The 25,416-nt window shown below is 38.4% G+C and overlaps 18 protein-coding genes across 18 annotated transcripts; 8 read left to right on the top strand and 10 right to left on the bottom strand.

Moving 5' to 3' along the window:
* Positions 1 to 128: 128 nt before the first annotated feature.
* NEPG_00690 (uncharacterized protein) lies at positions 129 to 1,556 on the bottom strand (the record flags this gene model as incomplete). The annotated part of the gene is made up of 1 exon (XM_013203067.1): positions 129 to 1,556. The coding sequence occupies one exon, from the start codon at positions 1,554 to 1,556 to the stop codon at positions 129 to 131; it is 1,428 nt and encodes a 475-aa protein (XP_013058521.1).
* A 327-nt stretch (positions 1,557 to 1,883) lies between these two features.
* Positions 1,884 to 3,605, bottom strand: NEPG_00689 (uncharacterized protein; the record flags this gene model as incomplete). Its single annotated transcript, XM_013203066.1, has 1 exon — positions 1,884 to 3,605. One exon carries the CDS (start codon positions 3,603 to 3,605, stop codon positions 2,010 to 2,012), a length of 1,596 nt encoding a protein of 531 aa, XP_013058520.1. The 3' UTR covers positions 1,884 to 2,009.
* Positions 3,606 to 3,672: 67 nt separating this feature from the next.
* Positions 3,673 to 4,219, bottom strand: NEPG_00688 (ubiquitin conjugating enzyme E2; the record flags this gene model as incomplete). The annotated part of the gene is made up of 1 exon (XM_013203065.1): positions 3,673 to 4,219. One exon carries the CDS (start codon positions 4,217 to 4,219, stop codon positions 3,704 to 3,706), a length of 516 nt encoding a protein of 171 aa, XP_013058519.1. The 3' UTR covers positions 3,673 to 3,703.
* Positions 4,220 to 4,763: 544 nt separating this feature from the next.
* On the bottom strand, positions 4,764 to 6,482 carry NEPG_00687 (uncharacterized protein; the record flags this gene model as incomplete). The annotated part of the gene is made up of 1 exon (XM_013203064.1): positions 4,764 to 6,482. The coding sequence occupies one exon, from the start codon at positions 6,480 to 6,482 to the stop codon at positions 4,824 to 4,826; it is 1,659 nt and encodes a 552-aa protein (XP_013058518.1). The 3' UTR covers positions 4,764 to 4,823.
* Positions 6,483 to 6,698: 216 nt separating this feature from the next.
* Positions 6,699 to 7,581, bottom strand: NEPG_00686 (uncharacterized protein; the record flags this gene model as incomplete). Its single annotated transcript, XM_013203063.1, has 1 exon — positions 6,699 to 7,581. The coding sequence occupies one exon, from the start codon at positions 7,579 to 7,581 to the stop codon at positions 6,874 to 6,876; it is 708 nt and encodes a 235-aa protein (XP_013058517.1). The 3' UTR covers positions 6,699 to 6,873.
* A 45-nt stretch (positions 7,582 to 7,626) lies between these two features.
* On the bottom strand, positions 7,627 to 8,649 carry NEPG_00685 (uncharacterized protein; the record flags this gene model as incomplete). The annotated part of the gene is made up of 1 exon (XM_013203062.1): positions 7,627 to 8,649. The coding sequence occupies one exon, from the start codon at positions 8,647 to 8,649 to the stop codon at positions 7,627 to 7,629; it is 1,023 nt and encodes a 340-aa protein (XP_013058516.1).
* An 829-nt stretch (positions 8,650 to 9,478) lies between these two features.
* Positions 9,479 to 10,033, top strand: NEPG_00684 (uncharacterized protein; the record flags this gene model as incomplete). The annotated part of the gene is made up of 1 exon (XM_013203061.1): positions 9,479 to 10,033. The coding sequence occupies one exon, from the start codon at positions 9,479 to 9,481 to the stop codon at positions 10,031 to 10,033; it is 555 nt and encodes a 184-aa protein (XP_013058515.1).
* Positions 10,034 to 10,885: 852 nt separating this feature from the next.
* On the bottom strand, positions 10,886 to 14,101 carry NEPG_00683 (uncharacterized protein; the record flags this gene model as incomplete). The annotated part of the gene is made up of 1 exon (XM_013203060.1): positions 10,886 to 14,101. One exon carries the CDS (start codon positions 14,099 to 14,101, stop codon positions 10,886 to 10,888), a length of 3,216 nt encoding a protein of 1,071 aa, XP_013058514.1.
* Positions 14,102 to 14,641: 540 nt separating this feature from the next.
* On the top strand, positions 14,642 to 16,072 carry NEPG_00682 (uncharacterized protein; the record flags this gene model as incomplete). Its single annotated transcript, XM_013203059.1, has 1 exon — positions 14,642 to 16,072. The coding sequence occupies one exon, from the start codon at positions 14,642 to 14,644 to the stop codon at positions 16,070 to 16,072; it is 1,431 nt and encodes a 476-aa protein (XP_013058513.1).
* Positions 16,073 to 16,177: 105 nt separating this feature from the next.
* On the top strand, positions 16,178 to 16,522 carry NEPG_00681 (uncharacterized protein; the record flags this gene model as incomplete). The annotated part of the gene is made up of 1 exon (XM_013203058.1): positions 16,178 to 16,522. One exon carries the CDS (start codon positions 16,178 to 16,180, stop codon positions 16,520 to 16,522), a length of 345 nt encoding a protein of 114 aa, XP_013058512.1.
* A 570-nt stretch (positions 16,523 to 17,092) lies between these two features.
* NEPG_00680 (uncharacterized protein) lies at positions 17,093 to 18,211 on the bottom strand (the record flags this gene model as incomplete). The annotated part of the gene is made up of 1 exon (XM_013203057.1): positions 17,093 to 18,211. The coding sequence occupies one exon, from the start codon at positions 18,209 to 18,211 to the stop codon at positions 17,093 to 17,095; it is 1,119 nt and encodes a 372-aa protein (XP_013058511.1).
* A 357-nt stretch (positions 18,212 to 18,568) lies between these two features.
* Positions 18,569 to 19,222, bottom strand: NEPG_00679 (uncharacterized protein; the record flags this gene model as incomplete). Its single annotated transcript, XM_013203056.1, has 1 exon — positions 18,569 to 19,222. The coding sequence occupies one exon, from the start codon at positions 19,220 to 19,222 to the stop codon at positions 18,569 to 18,571; it is 654 nt and encodes a 217-aa protein (XP_013058510.1).
* A 20-nt stretch (positions 19,223 to 19,242) lies between these two features.
* Positions 19,243 to 21,505, top strand: NEPG_00678 (cleavage and polyadenylation specificity factor 3; the record flags this gene model as incomplete). Its single annotated transcript, XM_013203055.1, has 1 exon — positions 19,243 to 21,505. The coding sequence occupies one exon, from the start codon at positions 19,243 to 19,245 to the stop codon at positions 21,331 to 21,333; it is 2,091 nt and encodes a 696-aa protein (XP_013058509.1). The 3' UTR covers positions 21,334 to 21,505.
* A 772-nt stretch (positions 21,506 to 22,277) lies between these two features.
* On the top strand, positions 22,278 to 23,030 carry NEPG_00677 (MYB domain-containing protein; the record flags this gene model as incomplete). The annotated part of the gene is made up of 1 exon (XM_013203054.1): positions 22,278 to 23,030. One exon carries the CDS (start codon positions 22,278 to 22,280, stop codon positions 23,028 to 23,030), a length of 753 nt encoding a protein of 250 aa, XP_013058508.1.
* A 33-nt stretch (positions 23,031 to 23,063) lies between these two features.
* On the top strand, positions 23,064 to 23,555 carry NEPG_00676 (uncharacterized protein; the record flags this gene model as incomplete). Its single annotated transcript, XM_013203053.1, has 1 exon — positions 23,064 to 23,555. The coding sequence occupies one exon, from the start codon at positions 23,064 to 23,066 to the stop codon at positions 23,553 to 23,555; it is 492 nt and encodes a 163-aa protein (XP_013058507.1).
* NEPG_00675 (uncharacterized protein) lies at positions 23,506 to 23,661 on the top strand (the record flags this gene model as incomplete). Its single annotated transcript, XM_013203052.1, has 1 exon — positions 23,506 to 23,661. The coding sequence occupies one exon, from the start codon at positions 23,506 to 23,508 to the stop codon at positions 23,659 to 23,661; it is 156 nt and encodes a 51-aa protein (XP_013058506.1).
* Positions 23,662 to 23,934: 273 nt separating this feature from the next.
* Positions 23,935 to 24,643, bottom strand: NEPG_00674 (uncharacterized protein; the record flags this gene model as incomplete). The annotated part of the gene is made up of 1 exon (XM_013203051.1): positions 23,935 to 24,643. One exon carries the CDS (start codon positions 24,641 to 24,643, stop codon positions 23,936 to 23,938), a length of 708 nt encoding a protein of 235 aa, XP_013058505.1. The 3' UTR covers position 23,935.
* Positions 24,644 to 24,705: 62 nt separating this feature from the next.
* NEPG_00673 (uncharacterized protein) lies at positions 24,706 to 25,415 on the top strand (the record flags this gene model as incomplete). Its single annotated transcript, XM_013203050.1, has 1 exon — positions 24,706 to 25,415. One exon carries the CDS (start codon positions 24,706 to 24,708, stop codon positions 25,399 to 25,401), a length of 696 nt encoding a protein of 231 aa, XP_013058504.1. The 3' UTR covers positions 25,402 to 25,415.
* Position 25,416: the final 1 nt, after the last annotated feature.

Genomic DNA, 25,416 nt, shown 5'->3' with positions numbered 1-25,416 from the left:
TGTTATATAACATAGTTTTGTGAACATAACCCGAAATAAACGTATTAATAATAGTGTATAATGATATTATATAAAAATAAACCAAACTAAAACAGAATGCATGCGCATTTATTCGTTTAAAGTATTAGCTAAAACACCAGATTAGCAAGTATTTTCTTTGTAATTCCTGCCAGAAGTAGCTCATTGATATCTGTAATTGGTTTCTTCTGTGCATACTTTATAATCTTTTCTGCCCTTTGATCTCCTATCATAGGAAGAGATTTTATTCGCAGAAAATCTCCACTATTTACAATCTCTAAAACAATCTCTATGCTCTGCTTTTTGCAATGCTTTGCAGTTCTTTTCTTTTCCTTTGGTTCGTTTTTGTTGTGGGATAGTGTAGATTTTTTGCTTGTCTTCTTCTCCTCTCTTCTTTCTGTATTATTATTTGAATCATGGTTTTCATAGCTTCTATTAAACCCTAATGGCATGCTGCCTTTAATTCGTTTTCCGCCCGGAAAGGTTCCGTCGCCAGAGTACCCTCTAGTGGGCAGTCTGGATTGGGAAAGCGTCTTTTCCTTGACTATACTTGTCCATTTGTTAAACGCTATTTTTTCACTCTGTGGCTTTAGCTTGACTTTCCTACTTTTTCCGGAGAATGCAAGTGTGCTGACTGTTTCCGCTGAAGAGTCCCCCTGGATGTTTACAATAAGGGCACAGTCACTTAGGCCGCCAAGAGAGTCTTGGAGTATTCTTGTCAGCTTGCTGTCCCTGTACGGAATCCGCGCGTTGCCTTTTCCCAGACTCTCAATTACTTTATTCAGTACAAAAAGGCTTCTGTTTATGCTTGCACTTTCTACCATGCTCATGCCCTCATTCCCTGTTCTTTTGTTGTTTTCGCTGCCCGCCAGGTCAACTAGATTTATTTTTGTTCTGACCATTGTGGACTCCGTAGAAAGAGTGACAAAAAGGGTTACAATCGCATGACTTCTGCTGCTTTCTGTGTTTAAAAGAGTTTTTCGCTGCTTTCTTCTTTGCCCACCTTTTTTGAATAGACTTTCGAAATCATTCTTATTTCTCACCTTTTCTTCCAAAACGCCCTGTATCACCACCTTCCCGTGCGAGTCTTCTCTTACAGGAAGAGAGACGGGCTCTTCTGCGAGAAGATCGTACACCTTTTCATTATATATTTCAATGTAGGACATTTCAATCTGAACCTTGAACAGAACAGAAAGAGTCTCTGTGTACCTTCCAAATAGGTCTGCCGCTATTCTTGGAATAATACCTGGATTCTCTGAAGACCCGCACATTGTGTATGTCTTGCCAGAGCCCGTGGCACCATAGGCAAGTATTGATGTGTTTATTCCTCTTGCTATGTTGTCTAAGTACGCCTCTATGTCATGGTATATATCCTCTTGCGTGCTATTGCTTTTGTACGCGGCGTCAAAAAGAAAAGACAGCTCCTCCTGGTCATTCTTATCTACATAAACCGCTCTGTCCTTTACTCGTAGTCTTTTGTCTTTGTGCGGTGGTCGAACACGAAGGATACTCTTAATTGAAGTAGACTCCACTCCCATACAAGAAAGAAAAAGAAATTACTAAATCACTAATTATTCCACCGGGCAAGATGGAATCGTATAGAAACACTAGGCTTGAAAGCCGTGGCATATAATAGAAATAAAGGGAATAAAATTCTAAGCACCATATTATGCAAACCACTTGGCATTACCCAAAGAAATAATGTGTATACTCACCCATTTATAATTTAATTCGAATAGTCTTTAATAAATACCACCACTACAAAGAGAATGAAGAACGCATGCAGTTCCATTAGAATAAAGCCCTGGTTCATACAGGATCCAAATAGCTGGTGGTCTTTAATAATAATTAGCATATATATAGACTTGGAGTATGTGCACTTTATTATGTATATTCTTCCTGTTAAGGCACTTTGCCAATATTACTCTGCCTAATGAGATTGGAAAATCCAGATAATAATTCTGAATCCACCACACTCTTTTATTTACAGATCAGTTATCTTTCTTATTGGCTGTTAAAACTGCAGCTATATCATTTCTTTGGTGGAAATTTGCCTTGGATAAAACCATGTCTTTAAATGCAACCTGCAGCCTATTTCCCAATGGATCTTCTACGTTATTTAATAGGTCCATTATTTCCTTTGTTCTTTTAACTATACTAGAAAGCTTTTCTTTTTCAAATACTTTGTTCTCTGCGAGATATAGCAGATTGCTCGTTGTTTTCTCTATTTCCTCATCTAAAAGGGAATTTACGTTGGATTCATACAGCTGTTTATTTTCTAAACAGTGCGCCTGGATAGATCCAAGAATAGAGGCTCTTTTTACTACCTGGTAAACTCTTTCTGCTTGTGCGCTTACTTTGCTGGAGTATGTTAAATTTAGCTTTAGCACTTCAGTATTTACAGATGGAACCACTGATACATCTACCGTATTATAGAATGTTCTGTCTAGCTCTATTGCACCCTCCTTTGAGTACTCTTTTGATATGATCTTTTTCATGTTTTTAAGGTATGTTTCTTTCAATTCATGCACTTTCTTCTTTATCTGTGAAATTAGCCCACTTATTTTATGTGCAGCTGTTTTTTCTGATGGCGTATTGCTAGGAGTGGCAGGCCACTCGAATTTGCTTGCTAAAAGATTAATCACCCCAACCTCATACCCATAGTTGTACAGAATGCCAGGCAGCGCAAGTAGCTCCTGCTCTGCCGGTATAAATATGTCTCGAAGTATGTTTGTGTTTGCCCCGCTCCCGTTCATAGTAAATATCTCTGACAAAAAGTACTCTTCAGTTGCTACAAGAGAATACATCAGCTGTATTAGCAATATGATAGCAGGCTCTATCTTTCCGTTAAATTCTAGTATGTTTTTGGATTTTTTGAATGGTTTTGCGATATCTTCTACCTTGTTCAGAATACAGGCCCGGTGCAACTTGGATATAGTTGCAGTGTATGCGCGCAGGCACTCTTCAAATACACCTTTTCTTACCAGGTAGTTTATTATTTCGGTGTATCTTCCCATAAAATCATGCACCTCTGTTGGTGTTTTTTTATTTCTTAAGCATACCTTAAGAATGAACTCTCTTGTCTTTTTTTCAAACCTAGTAGACACTCCCTGGAATACCTTCTGTCTTTCTTGAACCAGCCGAATTGACAGAATTCTTTCATCCTTTATTCCTAAACACTTATCAACTTTGTGTAGAGCCTCTTCTATTTTAGCTATTTCTTGCGCAGTTGTGAATATTGGCTCTTCCAAGGCCTGCATCTCATCCTTTGATATTTTTATGCTATCTACAATATTATCAAGTATATCAAGTGCCTCTCTTTTTATTCTTATTTCCTTTTCAACTTCCTCTGTTAATCCTTCAATTCGCACAATATCTTCCTTTGCATCCTCCATTGTTTCTTTTATTCTGGATATTTCTTTAGCAGCAGTTCTTATTTCTTCAAGCGCTTCCTGCGCTTTAGGAAGAGCATCCTGCGCGCGGGCCCACGCAGCCTCTGTTTTGCGGATGGTTTCTTCTTGGGCACTCCTTCCCTGCTGGATCTGCGATCCCCACGGCTCTCTGAATATTTTGTCTGGATTATCCATAAAAACAAAACACTCTCAAATTCTACTATTAAACTGAAAGGACTAAAAACACCAAAAATGCCGGTAGCAAACATCATTTATTTCCTGTAGGGCACCCCTTATTTCCACGCGTCTATATCATTGCTTGTATCGAGTGCATACTTTGTTGTCCACTCTTGGCATGTCTCACTATATTTGGCGCGCTCTGTCTTGTACATAGAGGCAATGTTAGGAACCAGCGGATCATCCGGGTTTGGCTCATCTAGCCAACTGCATATAGACATCATTACCTTTGATATTGTCAGTGCAGGGGACCACTTTTCATTTAAAATATCCAAACAGATGGTTCCATTCGTATTTATATTAGGATGGAATATGCGAGTAAGGAATCTAATTCTGGGCGGCTTGAATGGGTAGTCTGTTGGGAATTTAATATCCAAATAGAACACACCCCCGTGATAGTCACTGCCAACAGGCGGAGTTATCTTGCCTCTCCATGTGTACATGTCAGCTTCATCCACTGGGCCTATTCTCACCACGTGCTCTCCATTGCCTTCTGGATTGTTTTTCTCAGACTCTTGGATGTCCCTTAACTCCTTCATTATTCTTTTAATCGAGTTCGCATTCTGAAGCATTCTTTTCCAAGGACAACAAATATTTTGTATTTAAAACTGGAATAATAAAACAGAAAAAACAAAAGAGGCTAATACAATTAAGAGGCGGAATCAAACAAACAGCAATATATTCTCCTAATTAAAGAAAGAAACACATTAAACTAGAACAATAGAGAACATTTGATAGAGTTCTCTAGAATTCTATAGGGATTTCGGGTTATGTAGCCTAGACGCTGCCAAAACCTATACAAAGTGATTTTCTTTGAGCTAAAGTGATACTAACATCAAGAGTAGATTTTAATGCCAGAAAATATTCATATCATTCAAAATATCCAAAACCCCTTCTAGCTATGGCGCGGTACTATAAAATGGCTCAATATAGCCTAAATATTTGAAATTCTAATTTATTGATTTCTGACTCATACTAAATTTGACTAGATTATTATTAAATTTGCTATAGTTTTTATTCGGGTTATTCCATGTATGTTTGCACTAGCATATTTCAGAAATACCCAAAAAAATAAAAAGAAGGCAAACATTCTAAACTAACCTGAAAATACAAAATAGGCAATCTGTTGATATGCAGGAAAAGATTTCTATCATTAGGGGCTAACTTACATTTTAATTACTCTTCGTCTGAAAAGCTATAAGAGTTAATTGGCTTGGTTGGAGTATACACCTCTGATTCTATTAAAGGCGTGCCTTCATCCTGGACGGGAGTTGTGCTGCTGTCCTCGTCATCTGAGTATGTTCTATTTTTGTCCTGTGTTATGCTATTAAGCATTTCTTCTTTTTCAAACTGATCAGTCTCTCTCATCTGCGGTGCTGAGTTCCTCTTGTGTATCTCGAAATCAGACTTCTTTACAGATATACACTTCAAGGAGGTTATCAGCTGTATTCTATACGCATTTGGTAGCACATCCTTGATAGTTCCCCGCTTTCCTTTGTATTCTCCTGCAGTTATTTCACCCTGCCTATCAACAAGTGGGTCTCTTTTAGTCCGGGTGGCTATCTTACCCGGTGCCTTTTCTGTTTCTTTTGGTGCATCTGGGACAGAGCTTAGCTTAACCTCCTCTATTTCCGCCTCTATTTCATCGGTAAAGTTGTTGATTCCTATCATAAGCTTATTGCCCTCTATCCCCACAATAAACCCACACTTCCCTCGCTTTCTTCCTGATACAACAAGCACCTCATCTCCTATTGCATACTTTTTACGTATTTCTGACAATGAAACTTTTATTTTTTTGTCTCCTATCTTGATGAGCGCATCCTCCTCGCCAACACTCAATACCTTTCCAATCGCGCCTTTTAATCCACCATACACGATCTCTACAACCTCATCCTTAACAAACAGCACTCCTGCTATCTTTTTATTCTCTGCCGTATCAAACCACTTTTTTTCCTCTTTTGTGACCGCTGGAGTTGCAGCTAGATAGGATATGGGCAACCCCTTAAGCAAATGCCCGTCTTTATACATTTCCTTTTTATACACCCAGGTGCTCTTAGACATTTTATATATTTCAGATTTGTTAAAGTCATTTGGATTAAACAGCTTATGCTTATGATTTATCTTTGGAACCAGCATAACCATTATTTTGTCCTTTCCTGTGCCAAGCGAGTCAATTTTGGCGATTTCTCCTGAATGAACTCCTTTTACTACCCGCAGATAATTTCCTTCCTTATAGATAACTGGATCTAGCTCTGGTATGTACAGAACATCTGCCATCTCCTTATTTGGTATCTGTGTTATGTTAGTTTTAAACGCACCAAATATTCCATCTATTGCCTGCAGCACTTGCTGTTTCTGGTACGCCTCTACATATATGTATCCCTTCACTAGCTCGTTTGTGAGTGCGGCAGTTATATTTAACTTATTCAAGATGGCCTTTCTGATGATCGACAGAACAATCTGCTTCTCTTTGGCAGGAGTGCATCGAATAAGCCACAGCTTTGGAGACTTATCTGTTGGCAAAAGCAGCTGCTGCGGTATTTCTTCGACCTCCATTGCATCCACTGCTTTGTATCTCTCTTCCACTGTTTTTGTATACTCTTCAAAGTCATGTAAATCTTCCTCTTCCCCGCTCTCCTCTGCATATTCTGCCTGCTCTTCTGGCTCTTCTTCCTCCTCCTCTGCTGCCTCTACATCCTCTGCTAGCTCATTTATAAAGGAGTTCATGCTTTCATCCTCCGATGGCTCGTCCTCAGACGCTTCAACATCTACAAACTTGGTTGCTTTGAACTCTTCTTCACTATCAGAATCTACTACATGCTTTCTCTTTACCATTGCGTGAACAATAAAAATAAAATGTATATTACAATCCAGTTCTATATCCTATCTCATTTACATAACGAAACTGCACACGCTTTATTATTGCTCCATATGTTCTACTATGAAGTGGTATGCGCGCAGTGTACCATTCGTAAGCGCCTTGCGCCGTTGGTGGGAAGAAATCACATCCACCAAAATAACCCGAAAAACAATAGAGAAATTTAAAATATTCTGGAACATGCTTTATTTTTCTGTCTAGCCAGTTTTTCCTGATTTTTATGCCTGCTTACCTAGGTATAAAATATATGAAAAGATCTTTTGCATATATAATGGCAATGTGCGAGTATTAGCAGCTTTATTGCCCATACCACCTAGGTTTTACATCCAGTGCTATTAACACACGTACTTATTCCTCTAAATCTGCGAGTGTTGTTGGCCTTCTTGTGCCTGCAGGCCTTTCGGACTGGGTGGGTTGTGCTTTTCTTTTTATAAACAGATTTTTAAGAAACTGCGGCGTTGCCAGCGGGTCACTTCCTGGGTTTGTTTTTATGTAGACTGTTTTAAAGTAGAAGTACACATGCCCTGTCAAAATCCCAATTAGATCATTTATTGGAAGAGACCTTTCTGCCAGGTATGAGAATATAAACATAATCCAAGGTATGTAATGTGCTGGTAGGCTGAACAGACCCATATACTGCACTACAATAAGAGGGTTTTTCCTGCTCCATACATAAATAATATATGTTGATAATATACTAGAAAGTCTCTGCAGCCCAAGTGCAGTTGCAAACACTAGAATTTGTGCCATTCCTACAAGAATCATATACAGAAACTCTGCTGGATTGCTTCCTGCCTCTTCCATCATAATGCAGTATTTCAGCATAAAGAAGTGATGCACTAAAGTGTCAAGTGTGGCAGGGCCCCAGTAGAAAAACGCAGTTACAACCCTCCACAGCTCGAGCTGCTTTATATGGGGGAATGAATATATAAGATTGTATGGACTGATTATATCTAAGTATGTAAGCACAGTCTGCCCCATGCTTATTGTGAACAGAGTTCTGCTGACTATTGGGATAGATTTATAGAATTGTACAATATGAGACTCAATTTGCATTTCAATAAAAATAAAATAAACAATTATATATCTATTAATAGTGCCTTATCGCGTTCTTTGGCTTTCTCTGCTAAGTCTTCTCTGCCACATGCTTCTATCATCAACCTTTTTTCTGTCTTTGCTGCCTGTCTTTTTCTTCTCTTCTCCGTCTTTAGCAGGTTTCTCTTTTTTCTCTTCTGGCTGCTCCTGCGGAACATCATCCGTCTCCTCTCCCAAATAGAACTTTTTTCTTGCTGTATTAAGATATGGCCGGAAGACAAACTCTTTTTCTGCATATGTCATGTCCAGAGTACCAGCCCGAATCTCGTACAGCTTTAGCGTGAACTGTGGGCATATTTTTTGCAACTCAACCTCGCCCTGTTTGAATGAGGTCTTGAACTGTGTAAACAGTATGCTGTCCTCCCTATTAATAAAGCTCACCATTCTCTTTGGCTTCTCTCTCCCCGGCAGCTGGGGGAAAAGAGATGACAGAATTCTTTTCACACGCAGACCAAGTGGCGTTGTAAAGTTGTCAAAAACAACTGCAGGCGCAGCTGTGCTCATTGGCTCTTCTGTGTCAATGTTTGGGTGGTGTATGCTGAAATACGTAGTTGGCCCATGCGGCAGATGCGATATAATCAGCGATGATGGAACACCACTGTGCTCATTTACCATTATAAGATCAGTATGGTTGTTTTTTATTGCGCCCTGTACTAACTCCTGTATCATATGTTTTCCTCTGTTAAGCTTTTCTGCATTTGGCAAAATGTTCTTTAGCGCTTTAGCAAATCTAACAAGCGGATCAGATGGCGATCTTGACGTTGTAATAATTGGCCGGGCCTCTGTATTTGAAAACTCATCCTCCTTTTCCCCGCTCTCAAATGCATAAATTGCATCTTGAAGTGCCTCCTCGGCAGTTAGCTTATCCTCGTCAATCTCGTTACGTATTTCTTTTGGCACAACAACATCTCTTTCGTATGATTTATACAGAAGTTCCTTTCTCTTTTTTGATTCAAGGCGTCTTTCCTCTGCTCTCACAGAATCCATCCACTCTCTTCTTTCTCTGCGCAATTTTCTGTCCAGTAACATTCTAAATAATTTGCAGTAAAGATTTTTCGGGTTAAATGAAAAAACAAAATTAGCATGAAACACTCAAGTCCCAGTACAATTTGCTATTTTAGCTTATTTTTGTGTATGCTCAGAAAGAAACCGCTACTAAAAATATATAAATACAGGCCCCAGGCACAAAACAGAATATAAATGAATAATCCAAATAGCGGTTTGTATCTCTTCTATTCTTACATTCGGGTTATATGAGAGTGTAACTAGAAATAGACCATTTGTGATAAAAGTCCAGTATGTAAATTTTTCTTGATTTACACTTATCTATGTATATTTTATATAATAATACATCTCCCGATTATGCCTATCACTGCACAATGCCCTGTACAAACATTTATGTGAAAATTCTCTAGAAATGAATAAAATTATTAGCTCAAACTAACTAAAAGCTATAAATTAAAAATATTTGTCATTCTGATTGATTCGAAATATAAATAAGGCTATTCTAATCTATAAAGAAAGAATAATTTTTATTTAAGCCATACTATAACGAAAACAGTTTTTTATCTTCCGATGCAGATAAAGAAACATAGACAATGAAAAAGAATTTAGCACTATAACTGCCAATGAAACTAAAGAATCTATGAACAACTAAAATTATAATGAACATGCGAAGTGTCAACAAAAAATAGATAGTAGAATATATTCTGAAGAACCATTAAATCAATATAATCCAGTTGTTCTACCAGAACCAGTGGCAAATAGTCAATTTGCTCCATTTTATCTTAATGATTTGGTTCTTATACTATAAGCCTTCAAGAATATTTTCGTGCATTTAGTGATTGGATTCTTGATCATGATGCTTAGGCCCATTTTTAATCTCTCTGATATTATATGGCTGGTCTGTTTTGCTGAAATTGTTCTTTCGAGTTCAGTTATTGGCTCTTTCATGATTAGACCATTAGTCACAAAAATGTACGTAGCGTTTATGGATATAAAGCTACAAGATACTAGACTGCTTCGGGATGAAAATGAACAAAATGCATACCAAAAAAATATTATACCGAATAATATTCTCTGCAGTATATTAGCACTTATTCTCTTGACAGCACGTTCATTTTGTCCTAATGGGCATGCTTTAGTAACAATAATAATCATGCAATTCGCATGCATACTATCTGCATTCGCCTGGTCTGGCTTCTTATTTCAAATACTAAGAATATATTTAAAAGGGGGACTTAAAAAGAAGAGTGTTTTAAACCATGAAGCATCTCATAAGAAAAATATATTTCTTTTGTTCTCTATGTTTATGATAACTATTCTAGCTGCTTGTGCGTGGTGGTTATATTTTGTTATAATGGCGTTTGGATCCTATATATTTATGCCTGGTTCTCTATGCTATAATAGTTGATGGATTTATATAATGGCATAAAAGTAAAAAGAAGTATTTATGTTATATTAACATTTCTTATTCTGGTTATATAAAGGATTGGCTGGATATATTTATATAAGAATTTAATTTACATTAAATGTAAGGCATAAATAATATTTTATTTTTAATAAATCATGCATAGTTCACATTAAATACCATAACTATACTCATATATAACCCGAATTCTAATATATTTATTGTTTTGGTTGTGTGCTTGGGTTATTTTTATAGTTTAATTTAAATAAATACATTTAAATGATCGAGTTGGAGTTTTTTAGGCTTAAATAGCCATACTTTTTAATTAAAAAGAGATTGTGTAGAATATAAGCGAAGGTAAAAATAAAAGACTAACAATCTAAAGTTCATCTGTAGTAGATAGTGGTATCTATAATTAAACAGCCCATAAATTATTTAGCACTTTATGTTTTTATATCTATTTTATACTATTGCAGCTATTTGGGTTATATTTCTTACCATTTTATGTGTATAAACACATTTCTGCTATATTTATCTTGTTGTACATAATTTCTAGTTTTATTTCCGATTGTTTAATCTAAGTACCTGTTTATATTTCATACTATTATTTTGAATCCAAATTATTCATCTGAAAACAATAGCGCACTGTGTATATTTTGTATATAACTCAAGAGTTATTAAAAAAATATATACATTTTTCTTTACATAATTTGAAATTCTAAACTCCTTCAGAAATATAAATATGAAGAGGTTTTAATATTTTGCAGCACCAGAAATTCTATAAATTATACTAAAAATATATTCGAATTATAAAAATCAAGTACCATATAAAAATTATATAGAGTTTATTGCATTTCACAGTTTAACTCCCCCTAATGCATGTACCTGCTGCAGCACAGGCCCTGTGACTTTAAATACCTTTAAGAACTCTTCACCATACTGTTTTAATATTTCTATAAGGTGTAGCTGGAGAACCTTTGTTATTAGCTGATCACTCTTCAGATCTCCCCTAAACTCTGCGTAGAATGAGTTTAGCCGATTGATAATGCCCATTACTACTGACCGGTCAGAAATTGCGGAAGAGGAAAGCTTAGAATGCTTCCACAGAAGTTTTACAAGAATTTCTCGCACTTTCTCTTCTCTGTACCTATTTGACAGCAAGTTAATATATATTTTAAACATAGTCAGAAATGGTGCATTGACACACATCTTTAGAAGACTTTCACTGCACTCTTTTTTAATGCCTTCTGGTGAGGCAGATCCTCTGGGAATTTGCCCGGTAATAATCACAATATAGTCTGAAACAAGACTTAGAAGAGTCCCTGCATCAAGTGTAGAGAGAAATACATCGCTTTCACATATTCGCTTGATTATGCCAATAATTATATAGACGTTCGCATATGTGCCGCCAGAGGAAAGTGAGTCACTCAACTGAAGAAGCAGCACATTCACTACAGTGGACGCACTTCTTAAAAGCGCACTTAGATTCTGTACAGACACTTGCTCAAGCTTTTCTAGAGACGCATGCGAGTGCACAGAGTTTTGGTCTATTATATCATTAAGAAGTAGATTTATGTCTGCAATTTCCTCTGATCTTCTGACCTTCTTTGCACACGGTGAGTATGTGGTAATAATGTTTTCTTTTTTTAATAGAGTTAAAATCTGTGCTGATGCAGGTGTTTCGGCTCTTTCTAGCAGAGAAATAAACTTTTGGCCACCAACCACTCCCTCCACCCATGCATTTGGGATCATAGGGGCTCTTTGAAGCAGGAAATATATGCTGTTAATAAACGCTGGATGTGTCTCTGCAAGAGAAATAAGAACCGTGAGTATTTTTAAGATTGGGAACACTTTCTCCAGCATTGAAAGCACATCCCAGTACTCCATCTCTGCGGATGTTTTTATAATAAGGAATGCTTGTTCCTCTTTAAGAACAGTAGACCTCTTTTCTGCCATAGAAATAGCAGACACAAGCGCCTCTTGAGGAACGCGCTCTCCTTTCATCAAAGAGTCGCAGAGAGATGCAAACAAGCACTTTTCCTCAAATGCAGACTTTTCATTGATTATCCGGAATACTTTGCTCTTTAGACTTTCTGCCATTAGAACAGAGTGCGGCTCATTAACACTAAGGGTCTCCATTTTTTCTTTAATCTGCATTGCTATTTCTTCGTTTATGTTTATTACTGAAAGAAGCGATAGCGCACGCGCGCTTACTATAGGGCTGCTGCCGAGCGCATCGACGAGTGAGCGCAAGACAGATCCATCAATCTCGCCTGTTTTTATAAAATTCATTATCTCAGACTCGCTAGGACTTCTGTTCATACTGCTTGTACTACACACTGATGGCTGCTGAATCTGAGATGCCTGGTAGGGCGCATCTATGAACACATTGTCTCCATTTATGTCCTGGATGGGGATGTTCATCTTATCTCTTTTTAAAGACTGCGTTATAATAGGACTCACCGTCATATTTTCTTGGCTCTGCGCGGTGCTCTGTGCCGTGCGGATCGGCGTAATAGGCTCAGTCTTAATTGATGTATTTCGAATGTCTTCGCAGAGTGACTCAATGATTGCTGTTATTTCTGCATCCTTTTTTTTGAATAACTCTTCTGTCTGCGCCTCTATTTTTGCGGCAAGAAGCCTTTCTACTCCATACGCTTCTATCTCTCCCTGAGTAACCAGCTCCTCTTTCTTTGAAAGCACCTTAGCTATGCACGTACATGCAAGCGCCCTTATATCTGCATTTTGGTCTTTTGTGCACTCTACTAAAGACTTGAATGCCTTTGCACTTTCTATCTCTTTCTCGCTTACCAGATCAATGCACGCATCAAATGTCTTCAACACACCGTGGCGTACTGTTTTATCAGAAACAGCCATTGCTGAAAGCTCCAGAAGAATAGAAGCTTTGTATATCTCAACAAGAGTAACAATTAAATTTGTAACAGACTGCTGCACCTGCTCCTTTTTATCCTTTAGTCTTTTTCCTACGGCCTTTGTGATTTGAATTGCAAAGGACTCCTGTATCTTTTCTCTGCTTGCAATTTTGGAAGCCACAGACATCGCTGCGATAAACACTTTATTGTTGCTTTCTCCTATTTTTTTAATAATCGCATCTAATACATCATGAGTGTCATTTCTGTCCAGTTTTTTGTTGCTCCCAAGCTTTTCGTCTAGCTCTTCCATTACTAATCGCTCCTTCCACTGGGCTGACCTAAACCTATCGTAAAAGCTTTCTATAAGAGAAATAACTTTGTACTCCTTTGGCTTGGCTGGCTGGGCAGCGCTCTCTTTCCCCTTCCTAGGCACAGGCTTTTTTTCTACTATAGGCATAGTACTCATGCGCGTGCTGTTTTCTGATGAGCTGCTTGGCTTAGCAGATGCACTTATATCACTTGGGGTTTGTGGTATGCTTTGTGCACTTCTCCCCTGCCTTTGTACTTGCTGCACCGGGGCTTCTGCTTGCTGCGCTGCAGCCTTTTGCTCCTTTTCTTGTGGCGGCTGAAATATTTCCTTTACTTGAATTGGCCGGAGAGTTTTCACTGCTTCTCCTACCTCCTCTGGATCTTTTTCTGCAAGTATCTGAAAAAGTCGAGTGGCCTCCTCTCTTACTGACCCAGTGCCGTGCCCAAAAAGAAAGGCGGCATGTGGCAGTATTGATCCCATTAGATACTTGTCCAGCAAGGCTGCATGCTCCACTAATATTTTGAGTGTTTCCGTTATTATTTTCGGATTTTTATCCTTTATATGGATAGAAGCAGCCAAAACAACATATGAGGGGTTGTGGTGTGCTTGCGCTTCCATAATTTCTTTTACTGCCTTCTTTGTAGTTGGCTTGGTTGATGCCACATTCTTAAATAGAACTGCTAAAACATCCCGTGTGTATTCCTCCATTGTGTTTGCCTTTGCCAGTGGTATAATAGCTGATAGGCCCGCTTCAAGCGCAGGTATAGAGGTCTCCTTTACAATCTCTACAATAGTGCTTATCTGTCCCTGCGGTTTCCTTTTCCACTGCTCTTCTAGTTTTCGATACTTTTCTACTCTGTCTTTCCATGTCGGCTGTGCATCCACCATAAAAAAATAGATTCCTTAGTAAAATATATATCCATATTATTAAAATACTAAATAAAGAAAAAGTATTTTATGTGGGTGCAATGCATTATAACACATTGCTCATATACAAAACATCTAGAAATTACACGAATTAGTGTGACTATTGCAGAAAATTATGTTTGTACAAATATTTTATGCAGAATATGATTATTTTATATATAATGAAGCTTGAACCATGCAAAACTAGGTTTGCTAGCATAGTACACCGCATGATACAATCCAATGCCCTAAAAATCTCTCTTTAAACAGCGCAACAAATTCTTATTTAAATAACTCTGTTGTAATTATTACCAAATATTCTGGAACAATTATCATATTTATCCTGCTGAAGTTAAGCTTGTATCTTTATTACTTTTAAAGATTTTTGGGTTATATGTGGATATGCTTGTCCGTATGTCCTGTCCACAAGAAATTTTCTTTATTTTATGCTGTGCAGTATATATGTAATTGTGGCAATTATAAGGTATTTTATTTAGATCTGATGTTTTTCGGGGTATATCCATGTTTAATTTGTTTGTTTGTTTGCTATTTCTAAATCCGCCTCTTGTTTATTATTATATGAGTGTGCATTCTATAGTGTGGTGGTTCTCCTTCTTTCTCGTGTCTGCTCACTCTGTGCTAGCAGGAAAATGCAGAATAGATGCAGATTGCCAGATATCAAAAATAACAGGACCACACAGTCTTTTCTGTGTGGAGGGCCAGTGTGTGCAGCTAAAGCCCCCAGGCAGCGCGTGCTCTGCTGCAAATGAGTGCGCGTCGTATCCCTTTTTTGGGCCACTGGCGTGCACTGCTCCATGCAATGAAGGCCTGTGTTGCAGATTTGTTCCTAATGGGGCAGCATGCAGTCTAAATAGGCCCATCAGCATAAGCGGGTGCACCTCTGGGTTTACTTGCTCAAATCGTGAGATAGGGCCTATATGCGTGCCATCCATTCATAAGATGTGGATATTTGGGCCGATTCTTTCAGTTACTGGAAATATTTTTATTAACATTGGACTAAATCTACAGAAAAAGTCATATGTCATGGAAAGAGGAACCTTCTGGGGAATGACCATTAATCTGTTTGCACTTGGTGTGCTTTCTTATGTCGTAGGGAAGATTTCTGGGTTTAGCTCTTATGTCTTTGGAAATCAGTCTCTTATGACCTCCCTTGGCGCGGTTGGAATTATTGCAAATAGCATTTTTGCTCCAATGATTAACAAAGAGGTGTTTACTGTGTACGACTTTTTGTGCATTGTGTTTGTTCTTATTGGATCTTCGCTGGTTCTTTCAAATGCGGGGACCGGGAAAAAAGACCACAATCTCTTTGGCCTTTTGAAGAACTACTTCAGTGCGGCCACCTTTATATGGTTTCTCTGTCTCCTCTGTCTTATTGTAGCGCTGATTATTTTCTGTAGAATAGTTGAAGATAACAGCGACTGGAAGCTAGGGACAGAAAAGCCATGGATTTCTTTGGATAAAAAGCTCAGTAAGAACGGGTACTGCTTGAAATACATCATGGTTGTTGCGTATGTGGCTGTATCTGCATCAATAGCCTCTTTTACAACTCTTTTTGCAAAGAGCTTTGGTGTATTAATCAGTTTAACTCTGGATGGGCAGAACCAGTTCTATGGCCCAGGGCCATACCTCTTTGGGTCGCTCGTGTTCTTATGTACAGTTGGGCAGATATATTGGCTGAACAAAGCGCTTAAGCGATATGATGCTCTGCTAGTGATCCCTATCTTCCACATTATGTGGACTCTTTTAAGTGTGACTACTGCTGGTATATACTTCAAAGACTTTTCTATGTTTACCTCGTCACAGTTTAAAAACTTTCTTTTGGGCCTTGTTACAATATTTATTGGGTCGGGCTTCCTTATTTTCCGAATGGTTGGAAAGGACACGCCATCAACAGAGAGTGAAAAACTTACCGTGGAAACAAAGCAGAAATAAATCTAATAGATATTTCAGTTGGCAACAAGCAATTTTGAAGGGGTTCTTTGTTTTTCTTAGATTCTTTTACATGCAGAAATTATATACATTTTGTTTGCTTGTTTGATGCAGTACAATAAGCACACGGGGTGTGCAATCTACTGTGTATATCTCTACAGTGGGAATAAGCATAGCTTTTGTTTTCTGTATAAGACATTTAACAAGATTTATATAGTGTTCTATAAAAATTTAAAAGCGTACCTAGATACTTTATTCTCATTTAGTGTGGTTTTATTTGTTTTATGTTCAGAAACCCCTGAAATATCCCAAAATTCCCTCAGAATGATACATAGCAGCAGTAGTGAATTGAGTGCTTATATTGTATCAATTGAAAACTTCTCAAATATTCGAACAAGCTCATTATACTTAGAGACTCTTTCTGTTCGGCAGAGTGACCCAGCCTTAAGATAATCGGCCGACAGGCCAACTGCTAGATGTGCCAGGAAAATATCCTCAGTCTCGCCGCTTCTATGGCTTGCCATCACCTTCATGCCCTGCTTTCTTGCCTCTTTTACAGCCTGGATGGTTTCTGTGATGGTTCCAATTTGGTTCATTTTTATGAGAGCGACATTGCAAAGCTTTTCTTCTCCTGCCTTCTTGATAAGCTCTGGATTAGTCACAATTAAATCGTCTCCAACTACTTTTGTTCCTAGAGTATTGGCTTCTTTCATAAACACCTCCCAGCCCTCATAATCTTTTTCATCAAATGGGTCTTCAATCATTGCCACCTTGTACTTATTAATTATTTTGACATAATAATCAATCATTTCAAAGCGGGATACATACTTGTCCTTTGTTTTCCATCCTATGTTGTATTTACCATCCTTGTAGAACTCGGATGCAGCCACGTCAAGTGCAATTGATGGAGTTATTCCAGAGGCCTTGGCTGCCTCCTGTATTAGGTCAAGGCCCTCCTCCAATGAGGAAATTGGTGGGGCAAATCCTCCTTCGTCCCCCACTCCAGTAAGTTTATACTTTTTTTTAACTAATAGACTTAAGCGCCCATATAAACTCAGACGCAGATGTCAGAACATTGTATGGAGTGTTTCCATCGAATGAAACCATGATCTCCTGCACAAAAAGGCCGTTGTCGGCATGTCTTCCCCCATTGATTATATTAAAGAATATTCTAGGAATGGTAGGCTTTTGCTTTTTCTTTAATAGAGCATCTTTACAGGTTTTCTCTGTCTTAAGCTTTTCTTTTTGTTTTGGCTTTTCATCTGCATCCTCTTCTTTTGCTTTTCTTTCATCTGCCTCCTTTTTCTCCAACTCTGGGTCCTTTTTTTCATCTGCCTTCTTTTTCTCCGACTCTAGATCTTCTTTCACTTTCTTGCTTTGTTCAGACCCTTCTTCATCTTTCTCATTTTGCTCAGAATCATTTGGTTTCTTCTCATCTTTATTCTTTTCTTTCTCATCAGATTCTTCTTTTTTCTTAGTACTCTCTTTCAATTCACTATCAATCTCAGTATTGCTTACAAGTACACTTCCATTTGGAAGATGCTTACTGCCCTGGGAGTTTATTAGAGCACACTTTAGATTGGGAGCAGTAGAAGAGCACGATGCACATGATTTCATATCACTTCTCTGCATAAGTGATTGTAGGTACACCCACTCCTGCATCTGCATGTACTTTGCACCCAGCCTGGCAAAGCAAATAGACATGGGGAGAATTGAGTTTGCACCAACCCTGCTCTTGTTTTTAGTGCCATCCAGCTCAATCATGTGCTTGTCTATAGCCTCTTGGTCTGTTATGTGCATGCCAGTAGATATTAAAGAGTTTGCAAGCTCTTCTACGCCTATAAGAGCTTTTTGAACACTCTTCCCCATGCAATTAGAAGAGTCGCCATCTCTTAGCTCAAGTGCCTCCTGCGACCCAGTAGATGCTCCAGATGGGCAGCTGGCGCGCACAGTTCCAATAGTTGTTTTAAAATCTACTTCAACAGTAGGGATTCCTCTGCTGTCAAAAATGCTTCGCCCAATTACCTTTTGTATACACTTTTTAATCTTCATAAAGGATAAACACAGAATAGAATATATAAATAAAATAATGATTAGTTGTTGCCGCTTAGCTGCAGACCATGTAAAGCAAAACAAACACATGTAAACTCTGCACATAAAAAGTATGCCCAGGAATATTCATAGAATATAAGACAAAGTTTTAGAGAGCAAAGCTATACAGAAAGTAATTTAGTGGAAGTATGTGTAAATATGGCCTGAAACTCTGAATGTAAATTGGACGCTAGGGAAATATTTCCATTTTTAGCATAATGGATTTTTAAGGCCCTAGAGAATTAGAATTATTTAATAATAGCTTATTAAAATAAAAAGGTGTACATATTAATTATAAAATTAGATTTTTAGAATATTACCAGTTATGTGAAGGCTTTTCAAATTTCGGGTTATATCCAAAAATAAAACACCAGAAATTTAAACTAAAGATATAGAATAGATTAGTTATTAAGATTTATTAATATTAGAATGAATCTTCTGAATGTGCCTGGTAAGTGATCCTTTATAATTATATACTTTAGAGCAGTGTGCGCATGGGTACTGCAGGTTATTATGTGCGTGTGATTCATGAAACTTGCAGTTTTTTTCTAGCTTGAACCCTTTACCACATATTTTACAGCGAACAAGGTCTTGTTTCTTTGTTTGATCAGGATTCTTGGATTTTTGAGGCATTTCCTCTGCGTTCGGTGTATTTAGTGATGGTTTTGTATTTTGAGCTATTTTCGTGTCTAGAGCTATTTTTTTATTATCCAGAGAAACAGTTCCTATGCACGCTCTTGAGTGGTTCAAAAACCATTTTGCCCGAACAAACGTTGCAGAGCATGCATTACATGTAAATACCCGGCCGCATACATCTTTGTGCCGAGAAAGGCCTTCTTCCGATGCAAGTGTTTTATTACATTCTTTACATATTCGCTTTTCAGTGCATCCATGCGCTCTTAGCGCATGAACTTTTAAATGGCTATTTTTAAAATATCGGTGATCACATTCTTTGCATGCAAAGGGTCGGGTGTTTGTGTGGGTGTTCTCGTGGAGCTCTAGAAGAGATGGTTTTTTAAATTTTTTGGAGCAGCCTTCAAACCCGCATGAGTACAAGCTCATCTTTTTTTATTTTCATTTTTATGGATCCAACTATTTGCCAGACAGCAGCAAGAATCTTACCGCTAGGGGCGGGAAGTGAAGTGGGCAGATCGTGCGTAGTCACAAAGTTTAGAGGAGTTACGGTCATGTTTGACTGCGGGGTGCATCCTGCGTACACTGGAGTGTCATCTCTCCCGTTTTTTGATTTAATTGACCCAGCAGAGATAGACGTTATTCTTGTTACGCATTTTCATCTGGATCACGCTGGCGCACTTCCATATTTCACAGAAAGGAGCGGGTTTAAGGGAAAAATATATATGACCCACCCAACTAGAGCAATCTTTCGATGGCTACTGAACGACTATGTTCGAGTATCCAATGTGTCCTCAGAGAATGACCTATTTACAGAGAAGGAGCTTGCGCAGTGCTATGACAAAATTATTCCAATTGACTATGGGCAGGAAATACCTCTGAAAAACATTACAATAATAGCCTACAATGCAGGGCACGTGCTAGGAGCTGCCATGTTTCTTGTTAAAAATGAAGATATTTCTTTGTTGTACACTGGCGACTATTCTCGGGAGGAGGACCGGCACTTGAAAGCAGCAGTGATACCGCCCATGCCCATAGACATACTCATATCGGAGTCTACGTATGGGGTGCAGTGCCACCAAAGCAAGGAGGAGAGAGAAACAAGATTTATAACTGGGGTGTCTGATGTAGTGAAGAGGGGAGGAAAGTGCTTGCTGCCTGTCTTTGCCTTAGGGAGGGCACAAGAGCTATTGCTAATACTTGACGAGTTTTGGGACTCTAGAAAAGATTTGCAGGGGATTCCTATTCTTTATGCGTCTGCGCTGGCAAAGCGGTTTATGGCAGTGTACCAAACATATTTAAACATGATGAATGACAGGATACAGGGAATGGCTGAGATAAGCAACCCTTTCCATTTTAAGCATGTGCAAAGCATAAAGAATATTGAGGCGTATGAAGACCGAGGACCGTGCGTGATGATGGCTTCACCAGGTATGCTGCAGAACGGGTTATCCCGTGATCTGTTTGAGATGTGGTGCGGTGATAAGAGAAACGGGTGTATTATACCAGGATACTGTGTGGAGGGCACGCTTGCAAAGGATCTTCTCTGCGAGCCAGATGAGATAACATCGCTGAAGGGAAACAAGCTTGTAGTTCGTTCGTCTATAGATTATATATCATTCAGCGCGCACGTGGACTTTTTGCAAAACGCAGAGTTTATTGAGGGGTGCAAGGTATCAGAAGTTGTTTTGGTGCATGGAGAGTCATCAGAGATGAACAGACTGAAAAGTGCTCTTGTTCACCGAAGCGAATCCAAAAGTGAGAATATGGTGGTGCACACGCCAAGAAACGGCGAGTGGGTTCAGATAAAGGGGACTGGAGAAATAAATGTAAAGTACCTGGGAACAGAGGTGCCAGATGAATTTTCTGGATTTATGCACATAGCAGAGGACGGAAAGGTATCAGTGGTAGAGAGGGACAGTGTTTCTAAGCTGGGTATCTCTGAAATAAAAATAGTTGAAAAGGCAAAGATGCAGGGTGTTTCCTTCCAGCTTCTGATAAGCCAGATAGACAGGATATTTGATGAGAGCCCGGAAATAAAAGAGTCTGAAAGCATAAGAAGCATTGAAGTGGATGGAGTGCATATATATGAAGATGTGGAGGGTTCCATTACAATTCAATGGGAGAGCTCTTTTAGAACAGATGTTCTTGCTAACTGTATAATAAAGGCAATTAACGATACTGTGCTGGGGAAAAATTCGGTGCAAATACCGTTGAATAAAAAGAAGTCAAAAAAGTGTGGAGGCAAAGAGTGCACTAAAGAGGACAATCCAACAGAGGAGGAAAACTCTACAAGGTCTTTCCAAATGCCGAAAGAAAGTATGAACACGGTAGCGCATATTCTTTCTAACTATTTCAGTCTAACTAAGACAGAGGGTGGTTTAGAAATCCAGGATAAAGACAAAAAAGTTACTCTATCGCCAAAAGGGCTAATTGGCGATGAATCTCTTGCTAAAATTGTCCAGGAAGTGTTTGATAGCATTTCTTGGGCAGTTAAGAATGAGGTGGCACTGCTTAAAGAAGCTGAGGCTGTAGAGTGATGGGCCTATGGGGCCTGGTATAGAAATTTCAGGTTAAATACTAATAATTCATGCCAGCGCTAGGAATGCGTACCTTGCTATGCGTATTTAGGTAGAATAGAGCACTCTGCAGTGCACTAAATCTATATAGCAAAAAGTATCGGAAAAATATTTTTAATTTTAATAAACCAGTAAAGATTATAAAAGAACAATAAAATATTTTTATATCCTTAAATATGAACAGACCCCGAAATTTAAAGGCTTAATTTCTCATTCTAAAATAATTGGGATTCTAAAGCAAAATCATGTATTTCTATTAGAAGCAGCTCTAAATTAAATATTAAATATATTCAAAATAACATTAAATTATTTTTCTAATTATCCAATAAAATTGCCCAGAATACGCACCAATTATCTATCCAACGACAGCCCGATATAACCCGAAAAGATTTCTCATATTTTACTTTATACGTGCGTAGTAAACAAATATACTATATTTTACAGAGGAAGCTTTCCCATGCAAACAATATAGCCCAAAATGAATGTATTGTATAAACACCACTTCACTAGTGCAATAAAAACACTAGGTAACTTCGGTAATAATTCTATATAAACAGAAATGTGTATAAACAAATGTGCTTTTCTTTATGCGTTCTATTCCATTTCTATGGAAGGCTTGTAAATACATCTGTGGTGTGTGCGTCAATATGTATTTACAGGGCGCATAGAGTCTAGTGTATACAAATTATTTTACAGTAATTGGCGGATGAAACTGGCTGTCTATTGGTAGGAAATCGATGAATCCCGTCTTCGCTTGATTTTGGGATAACAGAAATAGACTGACCCATATTTTACTTCTTTATTTGTGTAATAGAATGACCAATTATTTTCGATCATTTAATAAGACAGCCAACTGTATCATAACTATATTTCTAGCTTTTTTTATTTGTTGATAACCCGTTCATATGGATGAACATAACAACAGTCATGAAGAAAAGGAGATAACTAACTGTCTTCCAGAGGAAATAGAAGAAATGCCAGTGAAGGGCCCATGGACAAGAGACGAAGACGACAGACTTCGAGCGCTTGTGAAAGCATTCGGCCCAAAACGGTGGACCTATATTGCAAAAAAGCTAAGGGGAAGAGTAGGAAAACAGTGCAGAGAAAGATGGCACAACCATCTGGATCCAAACATAATAAAGACACCATTTACCGCAGAGGAGGACAGCATAATACTAGCACTGCACACAAAGTATGGAAACAAATGGTCAGACATTGCAAAGCACCTTCCTGGAAGAACAGACAATGCAATTAAAAACCATTGGAACAGCAGCATGCAAAAGAAAGCATTAAAGGCAAAAAGAGCCAACAGTATCTCTGGAGACTTTATATCTGCGCACGCAGAGTTTAGAGAGGATGATGACTATTCGCCCCGCGGGCCATCTTCAAAGAGGGGGTGGGTCCGTAGAAGGACTACATCAATGTTTATCTCGCAGCCAGAGGGTGGGAATCTTTTAAATGCGCTAGCGCAGTCTGCTTATAATGAACTACTAAAAACAAAACAGATGTATTATAGCAAAGGTATTCCGCCTTTGCAAAATTGGAACATTCCATTGCAGAACATACAGAATACAGGCACAGAGCAATCTAAGAAGAGTTCTTCTGATGAAGAAGAAGTCATGGCAGGGCTGGTTTTACTGGCAACTGGTGAAAAATAATTGAATAAAGTATTTTTCGATTTGTTTTTTTGTATGAGTATTAGAAAGCTATTCGATGACATTCGAAGTGCTGATCTGTTCAATGCTTTTTGGAAGTATCCAGAAGAAAAGAACTTATCAGTTCTGGCAAGCAGGCTTCTGCACATAAAGTCGGCTAAGGAGCTGCGCAGCGCAGTTGCACAAATATGCAATTATGTATTTGAGGAGAACGAGGAAGGGTCGTTTCTATACACAGAAGCCCAGAATCTTTTAAAGCATGCTGAAGCAGTGGTAGAAAAGGCCCTTGCTATGGCCAGTGTGACGGGATCACACAGTGATATAATATCAATAAAAGAAGAAAAGGATAAGAACAAATTTGTTGTGTGGGAGAATGCAGTGGTTAACAAACTTTGCCATCTCTACAAAGAATCACTTCTGGCGTTTTGCAAAGATATGCCTGTATATGAAATAGAAGAGCACATAAAAATAGTTCTTTATGGAAGAAGACAGGCCCATCATTCTGCTCTGGAGGAGAGCATACACTAAACAGCCAAAATTCATTGCAATAATATCAGCGGATCATCCATTGTATGCAGTAATAAAGTATAATAATAAGTTATGGTTTGGTCATTTTCTGGCTATTTATAGCTGAATTTCATTTAGGACTGCAGTAATTTGCCAATATGAAGAAGCTCTGTATAAATAAAATAGAATGCTTATGGCATGGCAGATAAAGACTTTAGTACAGAATCCATTTTAGATTTTTTGCGTCTCTCGTGCTTAAAGTAAGAAGTGCACATTATTTATGCACTTACTGTAGGTTATTTTGAGTATTTTCAATTTTAATGTTGGCTCTAGTATGCTTATTAGATTACAATTGGTTTTGCAATACCCAGAAAAGAAATAATAAAGTATTAAGATATTTATTACATAGAAGATGCCTCTACCTCAGATCCTGGGATAAACTTTACACCTTCAGTGAGGGAGACCGTGCAAATGTCAAAATGTCCATTTTCAATTACTTCTTGGTCATTTACTGCATTTTTAAAGGCATTAAGACCAAGAGAAAGCAGATCCTCATTTGACAGATCTGTAATATTTCCTTCATGTGACTCTAAAATAGTTCTGGCAGACTGTGCTCTTGACCCGATGCACGAGCCAAAGCACGGAATAGCCTCGCCAGTAGGCCCCATTTCTATCACAGAGATTCTTCCTTTGTCTATACCAGCAAGAATAACAGAAATACCAGAGGCACGCCTTCCATAGCGCATTATTTCAAGAGCACTGTTAAACTGTTGGGGCTCGATTAGATGAGAAATAGGAAGAGACGTGCCGTATTTATAGTTGGCAAGCTGTATCTCATTTCTTAAGGTGCTCTGGAACTTCATCCCATCGTTTGTTACACCAGCATATACATAGATCAGATTTGTGTCAATCTGCTTTATTTTACTCTGGCCATCCAATAACTTGTCATTTTTTCCTGTTCTCTGGGCAATAATCACAGCCATGTTTTTGTTGCGAACAGCAACACAGGAGCTCCCATGCTCTGTCGACCGAATGACTCCCTCAATTGGAAGAATCTTTCCCTCGGGAGTAAACGTGCAAAAATAGTTGTACCTTTCCTTACTAGACATGTAAAAACAAAAAAACAAATAGCTAAAATTCATTTATTTTTACAGAACGGTAACATATAACAATGCATTCAGAGACAATTGAAAGGAAACATACGGAGGGAGAAGATCTTTTAAACGTACGGGTTCTTCAGAGAAATTTGGTGTACGCGGTGGGAATACCCATTGAGTTTGCCAGAGAGGATTTGTTGCGCTCTAAAAGTCTTTTTGGTGGGTTTGGGGAGATAGTTAAAATTGTGCTTAGTAGACGGAAGGAAACTAAGCCAGAAAAACAAACAGAAGGTGTATACAGCGTATACATAACATATCTTAAAGAAGAGTATGCCGTTGAGGCCATTCGAGAGATGGATGGATTTATGCTGGGAGAAAAAACAGTTCGCTGCACATTCGGGACGACGAAGTATTGCTCGTTTTTTCTTCGAAAAATTAAGTGCAGCAATGAGGGGTGCCTTTATTTGCATGAAAAGGGCCGGGACGAAGACTCTTTTGCGCGAGACCAGATGTTTGTACTAAAGACAAAAATAGAGAAAATTATAGAAGAAAAGCGGCCTACAGAGAAGGCTACCTCCTCTGATGGGCCCAAAAGCAGTGATGCAGAAAATATAGAAGAGCTGTCTGCGCTGTTTTCATTTAAGCCAGAGTCAGTAGCTGCGCAGAAGCACTACGACAGCTGGCAGTTCAATCCGTTCTACAGAAGAGCCACTGAGGATGTCCATGATTCTGGTTCTTCAAGTGTTCGAAGTATATGTGCAGAAAAGTAGAACTAATAAATAGAC

This window comes from Nematocida parisii (assembly GCF_000250985.1).
Source record: "Nematocida parisii ERTm1 unplaced genomic scaffold supercont1.2, whole genome shotgun sequence".
Taxonomy (NCBI): Eukaryota; Fungi; Microsporidia; genus Nematocida; species Nematocida parisii.
The sequence above is the reverse complement of the archived record's forward strand: the minus strand, read 5'-3'. Positions and strand labels throughout refer to the sequence as shown.